Source organism: Ranitomeya imitator, chromosome 8, assembly GCF_032444005.1.
Source record: "Ranitomeya imitator isolate aRanImi1 chromosome 8, aRanImi1.pri, whole genome shotgun sequence".
NCBI lineage: Eukaryota > Metazoa > Chordata > Amphibia > Anura > Dendrobatidae > Ranitomeya > Ranitomeya imitator.
The window spans coordinates 199,793,618-199,800,700 of record NC_091289.1 but is presented as its reverse complement, the minus strand read 5'-3'; the positions used below and the strand labels follow the sequence as shown (position 1 = coordinate 199,800,700).

The window sequence follows — 7,083 nt, the reverse complement described above, 5'->3', positions numbered from 1 at the left end:
CAGCTGCTGTTCAGTGTTTTCCCCTCAGGCTCCTCGCTGCACTGTCTGTTGTTATTGTGATGATTATTTTTGTTGTTAAACCTATAAAAAAACAGAAAAGAAAAAATCACCGAATAAGAAACCAACTTCAGAAAACGAGGTCTCCAAAAAGGCTTAAAAAATCTGCCCAAAACCTAAGAAAGAAGGAGCAACGTCATCCCGGGACATCACCGGGGTCTAATGCAGAAAAACAGAAAACTGCAGAAAAGAAACGGAAAACGCGAGGAATGGAGCGAGGATGGTGTATCAGAGGAGGCAATGGGAGACGGAACGTGACACGGATGGGTCGGAAACCAGCGATCCGTGTTCTGCCGGCTATGTGCCGCTTTATTACGGGATTCAATGGGATTTTTTACAAGATCCTTATTTATTTCTATTTTCACCTCTGAGAACGATCTGGCACCGATCCCTCCGGATCTACGGACATGCGCAGATCGTAGCTCTGCCGGGCGGGAAAGCAAAGCACGACGGTCTCTGAGGAAACGAGAAACCTCCCGGACTCCTCCTCTCGCCCTTCCTGCCCCGCCCCTTCCCCGCCCACTCTTCCTTTTCTTCGCCCCCGACACCTCCATTCCGGGAGACAGTAGCGCGCCTTGTCCCGCCCCTCTCTGGCCACCAGGGTGCGCACTTAGGCGCATGCGCACTTTACGGGCAGTAGAGAACAGCGAAAAAGTTGGGCGTAAAGTTTTGCATCCGAAATGTCGGGAACCGCGAGCGTGTCCGCGATGAAGAAGGTGGTGCAGCAGCTGCGGGTGGAGGCCGGTATCAACCGGGTGAAGGTGAGCGCGATCCTCCTCCTCCTTACCCTGGCTCTGGCCCTGAACAATATAACCCCCATAACTTCCTGCCGGGTGGGGGAGGGGCGGCGTCATGTATTCAGCTCCGGTGCGGAGCAATGCGGGAGTCTGCTCACTGTACCGGGGAGTATGGGGGGCACGGTCACAGGGGCTCGTGGACTAGTATGGGGGCCTCAGGGAGTATTGGGGGCACGGTCAGAGGGGCTCTGGGAGTATTGGGGGGCACGGTCAGAGGGGCTCGGAGTATTGGGGGGGGCACGGTCACAGGGGCTCTGTGAGTATTGGGGGGGCACGGTCAGAGGGGCTCTGGGAGTATTGGGGGGGGGCACGGTCACAGGGGCTCGTGGACTAGTATGGGGGGGCACGGTCCAGAGGGGCTCTGTGAGTATGGGGGGCACGGTCCAGAGGGGCTCTGTGAGTATGGGGGGCACGGTCCAGAGGGGCTCTGTGAGTATGGGGGGCACGGTCCAGAGGGGCTCTGTGAGTATGGGGGGCACGGTCCAGAGGGGCTCTGTGAGTATGGGGGGGCACGGTCCAGAGGGGCTCTGTGAGTATGGGGGGGCACGGTCCAGAGGGGCTTTGTGAGTATGGGGGGGCACGGTCCAGAGAGGCTTTGTGAGTATGGGGGGCACGGTCCAGAGGGGCTCTGTGAGTATGGGGGGCACGGTCCAGAGGGGCTCTGTGAGTATGGGGGGCACGGTCCAGAGGGGCTCTGTGAGTATGGGGGGCACGGTCCAGAGGGGCTCTGTGAGTATGGGGGGCACGGTCCAGAGGGGCTCTGTGAGTATGGGGGGCACGGTCCAGAGGGGCTCTGTGAGTATGGGGGGCACGGTCCAGAGGGGCTCTGTGAGTATGGGGGGCACGGTCCAGAGGGGCTCTGTGAGTATGGGGGGCACGGTCCAGAGGGGCTCTGTGAGTATGGGGGGCACGGTCCAGAGGGGCTCTGTGAGTATGGGGGGCACGGTCCAGAGGGGCTCTGTGAGTATGGGGGGCACGGTCCAGAGGGGCTCTGTGAGTATGGGGGGCACGGTCCAGAGGGGCTCTGTGAGTATGGGGGGCACGGTCCAGAGGGGCTCTGTGAGTATGGGGGGCACGGTCCAGAGGGGCTCTGTGAGTATGGGGGGCACGGTCCAGAGGGGCTCTGGGAGTATGGGGGGCACGGTCAGAGGGGCTCTGTGAGTATTGGGGGGGCACGGTCAGAGGGGCTCTGTGAGTATGGGGGGCACGGTCCAGAGGGGCTCTGTGAGTATTGGGGGGGCACGGTCAGAGGGGCTCTGTGAGTATGGGGGGCATGGTTGCAGGGGCTCGGGGGGGTATGTGGGGCACGGTCGCAGGGGATCTGGGAGTATGGGGGGCTCAGGGAGTATTGGCGGGCATGGTCAGAGGGGCTCGGGGCCTATGGGGGGGCACGGTTGCAGGGGCTCGGGGAGGGGCACGGTGACAGGGCTCGGGGGCGTTTGTGGGGCACGGTCACAGGGGCTCTGTGAGTATGGGGGGCTCAGTCACAGGGGCCACACGCTGCTTTTCAGGTTATATTCTATTTTTCTCCCGCTCGGGGTCTACGACGACTTCTTGATCAGTTGTAGTTTTGCTCTTTCCCGTTTCTGATCCTTCTTATTCTGATGATTTCGGCTTCGGCGTGGTCAGCACTAATCTTGCGGTTCTTCGGCGTGGTCAGCACTAATCTTGCGGTTCTTCGGCGTGGTCAGCATTAATCCCGCGGTTCTTCGGCGTGGTCCGCATTAATCCCGCGGTTCTTTGGCGTGGTCGGCATTAATCCCGCGGTTCTTTGGCGTGGTCAGCATTAATCCCGCGGTTCTTTGGCGTGGTCAGCATTAATCCCGCGGTTCTTCGGCGTGGTCGGCACTAATCCCGCGGTTCTTCGGCGTGGTCGGCACTAATCCTGCGGTTCTTCTCGTCATATTTTATTTGTAGTTGCTGTTCTTGGAATATATTTGTTTTCCGCACTCTTCCCCGCACAGCGGCCGCTGCACTCGCCCCTTCCGTCCCTGTGACCCCGCGGTGTCTGGTAATCTCCCCGCACAGATCTGCAGACATGGCGGACGCAGGGAGCAGTAGTGGGGTCTGCGGTTACCATGACGACGCCATTACTGCCTATTTCTTAAAAGCAGCATGAGAGCTTGGCGTCTCCGGTGTTTGTAGTAGAGCCCACCCTTCGCCCCCGCTGTGTGAGCCTTGTCCCCATACAAGCTGAGGGTCCTGGCGGCGGCTGTGCGCTACCCCCGTATAATCCGACCCTGCTGGGTTACGCGGGGTCTCTGTAGGATTTAATATAAGTTCCGTGTGACCTGTCGGCCATATTGACTCCCGGACCAGCGGTGCCGTCACTTCAGTAAATCCGCAGCCATCACTGGTGTAGTGAAGGGCGACAAGACTTTAAGAAACGTCCTCCACATGTTTATTCCCCAGCCAGGTGTCACTGGTGGTCCGAGGGGAAAAATGAAGAACACGCGACGTATGAGACGATAACGGGATGTGTGAACCCGGCCTTAAAGTGTCTGATCTGCAGGTGGTTTGGTGCGGAGGAGCAGAGTCCAGTGGGCGGTCCTACCAGTGATTGGCAGGTCCCTGTATGATTGCCTGCAGATAGGGGTCAATCACTGGTAGGACCGCCCACTGGACTACTAATAGAAACCCTGATAAGTTCACTGAATGAGATACGACCTGTACATGATTCTGCTCGGCGCCTCCTCCGTCCTGTCCGCAGGTCAGACCGTTCCACAATGCTTGCTCCGCCGTCTCCTCTGGATTATGTGTAGTTTTCTCCCCGTGTGCACAGAGCCTTGTAGGCCGGGGTTATCGTTACAGGACGCCATTGATTAGATGACGATCAGCGGCTTCTTTATGTTGCAGGTTTCTCAGGCGGCCGCTGATCTGAAGCAGTTCTGTATGCAGAATGCACAACACGATCCCCTCCTGACCGGGATCTCCTCCAGCACTAACCCATTCCGGCCCCCCAAGGTCTGCTCCTTCCTCTGATACCTGTCTGTGTCTTTCTTTACGGTAAGTAAATGGTTAAAATCGGAACATCTCCGACTCCTGTACCCGATATAACGTGAGCTGCGCTGCTCATCTCTCCAGACACGGCCCCGTCTGCTCCGTCTCCCACTCCTCAGCATGGCCGCTGCCTTCTCTATGGCAAGTTGTGCCTAGATGAGAGGTGCGCAGTCATCCTGTGCGGCAGATCTGCAATGTGTGGCCCTAGAGGTGCTCGGGGCCTCTGTCTGGGGTCACATTTATACATCTGCCATACTGGACTGTGCAAAAGTCTAAGGTGGGAGTATGAGACTGCAGAGTCAGATGCTCCATACACACAAGGGTTAATAGTCTAATGTCGATTAACAAGAGAATGAAGAGAAATATAAATGTTGTCTATCTGGGGACCCTCAATCATGAATATCTGGTGATCGCCCATCTCCTCCATTATCAATATCTGGTGATCGCCCGTCACCTCCATCATCAGTATCTGGTGACCGCCCGTCACCTCCATCATCAGTATCTGGTGACCGCCCGTCACCTCCATCATCAGTATCTGGTGACCACCCGTCACCTCCATCATCAGTATCTGGTGACCGCCCGTCACCTCCATCATCAGTATCTGGTGACCGTCCGTCTCCTCCATCATCAGTGTCTGGTGACCGCCCGTCTCCTCCATCATCAGTGTCTGGTGACCGCCCGTCCCCTCCATCATCAGTGTCTGGTGACCGCCCGTCCCCTCCATCATCAGTGTCTGGTGACCGCCCGTCCCCTCCATCATCAGTGTCTGGTGACCGCCCCTAAAAAATACTCGGAGGACCCCCGAGCGTGCTCGAGAAATCTCGAGTAACGAGTATATTCACTCATCACTAGTCACTGCCCGTTGCCTCCATCATCAGTGTCTGATGACCTCCCCTTCGCCTCCATCTTTCTTCTCGTCATTTGTACAAAGGTTATGGATGATCTCTGCAGGAGGTTGTTCCAAACATCTGAGACCTTTCCCTCCGGTATTGTATAGGCTGGCTGTAGCTTTCCCTCTGGTATTGTATAGGCTGGCTGTAGCTTTCCCTCTGGTATTGTATAGGCTGGCTGTAGCGTTCCCTCTGGTATTGTATAGGCTGGCTGTAGCGTTCCCTCTGGTATTGTATAGGCTGGCTGTAGCGTTCCCTCTGGTATTGTATAGGCTGGCTGTAGCGTTCCCTCTGGTATTGTATAGGCTGGCTGTAGCGTTCCCTCTGGTATTGTATAGGCTGGCTGTAGCTTTCCCTCTGGTATTGTATAGGCTGGCTGTAGCTTTCCCTCTGGTATTGTATAGGCTGGCTGTAGCGTTCCCTCTGGTATTGTATAGGCTGGCTGTAGCGTTCCCTCTGGTATTGTATAGGCTGGCTGTAGCGTTCCCTCTGGTATTGTATAGGCTGGCTGTAGCGTTCCCTCTGGTATTGTATAGGCTGGCTGTAGCTTTCCCTCTGGTATTGTATAGGCTGGCTGTAGCTTTCCCTCTGGTATTGTATAGGCTGGCTGTAGCTTTCCCTCTGGTATTGTATAGGCTGGCTGTAGCGTTCCCTCTGGTATTGTATAGGCTGGCTGTAGCGTTCCCTCTGGTATTGTATAGGCTGGCTGTAGCGTTCCCTCTGGTATTGTATAGGCTGGCTGTAGCGTTCCCTCTGGTATTGTATAGGCTGGCTGTAGCGTTCCCTCTGGTATTGTATAGGCTGGCTGTAGCGTTCCCTCTGGTATTGTATAGGCTGGCTGTAGCGTTCCCTCTGGTATTGTATAGGCTGGCTGTAGCGTTCCCTCTGGTATTGTATAGGCTGGCTGTAGCGTTCCCTCTGGTATTGTATAGGCTGGCTGTAGCGTTCCCTCTGGTATTGTATAGGCTGGCTGTAGCTTTCCCTCTGGTATTGTATAGGCTGGCTGTAGCGTTCCCTCTGGTATTGTATAGGCTGGCTGTAGCGTTCCCTCTGGTATTGTATAGGCTGGCTGTAGCGTTCCCTCTGGTATTGTATAGGCTGGCTGTAGCGTTCCCTCTGGTATTGTATAGGCTGGCTGTAGCGTTCCCTCTGGTATTGTATAGGCTGGCTGTAGCGTTCCCTCTGGTATTGTATAGGCTGGCTGTAGCGTTCCCTCTGGTATTGTATAGGCTGGCTGTAGCGTTCCCTCTGGTATTGTATAGGCTGGCTGTAGCGTTCCCTCTGGTATTGTATAGGCTGGCTGTAGCGTTCCCTCTGGTATTGTATAGGCTGGCTGTAGCGTTCCCTCTGGTATTGTATAGGCTGGCTGTAGCGTTCCCTCTGGTATTGTATAGGCTGGCTGTAGCGTTCCCTCTGGTATTGTATAGGCTGGCTGTAGCGTTCCCTCTGGTGATATATGATTTTTTTTCACCACATGCAAAAACGCATGCGTCAAAAAAACGCAGCGTCTGCACGCGTTTTTTTTTAAACGCATGCGTTTTGAAACGCAAATGTGAAACCAGCCTAAGTGCGCGCGGTGCATGGGAGATGCCTCTGTGCCCAGTGCAGTCACCCCGGGGTCTGAGGATAAGACCTGTCGTAGCCGGGATGATGAATGTGTAATGGAGATCTGGTGTGATCATGCAGTGGAGATCTTGTGTGATCTGTTCCTCCCAGCGTCCGTCCTGGGGCCGGTGCTGCTCCTGTATGGCGGCCGTTCATCTCCTCATTATAGAGCCTCGCTGGCTCTGAGCCGTCCGATAACCTGCTGTTTCTTTACACTTTTTTTTTTTTTTCTTTTTTCCTTTAGCCGATCTCCGCTTGTCCTGGAGGAGCCGCTCTGTTTCTGGTGTGACCGTGGGACGTGCCAAGTTATCTATTGTACATTTCCATCGACATGAGTAACATCTACCTCTCCGCCATGAGCTGTCCGCACTCACTTCATCGTTTTAAAAGAAAAAAATCCATTTTATACACTGGTGACTAATCGCAATAAATGTCTTTTCCTTTTACGTCTCCCGCGCTCCGTGTTTTTGAAGCTTCGCCTGCAGTCGCGCTTTAGGGTTTGTCTGCAACACTAGGAACATCCTAGTATTAAAGGGGCAGTCCACTACTAGGAGAACCCCCTGATCGGTGTTTGGCCCCCATGTGGTAATGAAGCCTGTGCTGGTCCCCCTGTGCTGGTCCCCTTCCCGCGGAGTCGGCTCTCCTCGGGCCTCTGATGCCGTTGTGACACATCTATCATGGCGAGTTAGTCCGGGCTGCAGATCTGACTTCCTCTTCCTGCTCAATTCGCCAGC

The 7,083-nt window shown here is 55.4% G+C and overlaps 1 protein-coding gene across 1 annotated transcript; it reads left to right on the top strand.

Annotated features, from left to right (window-relative positions):
* The first annotated feature begins 651 nt into the window (after positions 1-651).
* Positions 652-6,795, top strand: GNG5 (G protein subunit gamma 5). The gene is made up of 3 exons (XM_069735815.1): positions 652-818; positions 3,711-3,860; positions 6,594-6,795. The coding sequence occupies exons 1-2, from the start codon at positions 738-740 to the stop codon at positions 3,834-3,836; spliced, it is 207 nt and encodes a 68-aa protein (XP_069591916.1). The 5' UTR covers positions 652-737; the 3' UTR covers positions 3,837-3,860; positions 6,594-6,795.
* Positions 6,796-7,083: the final 288 nt, after the last annotated feature.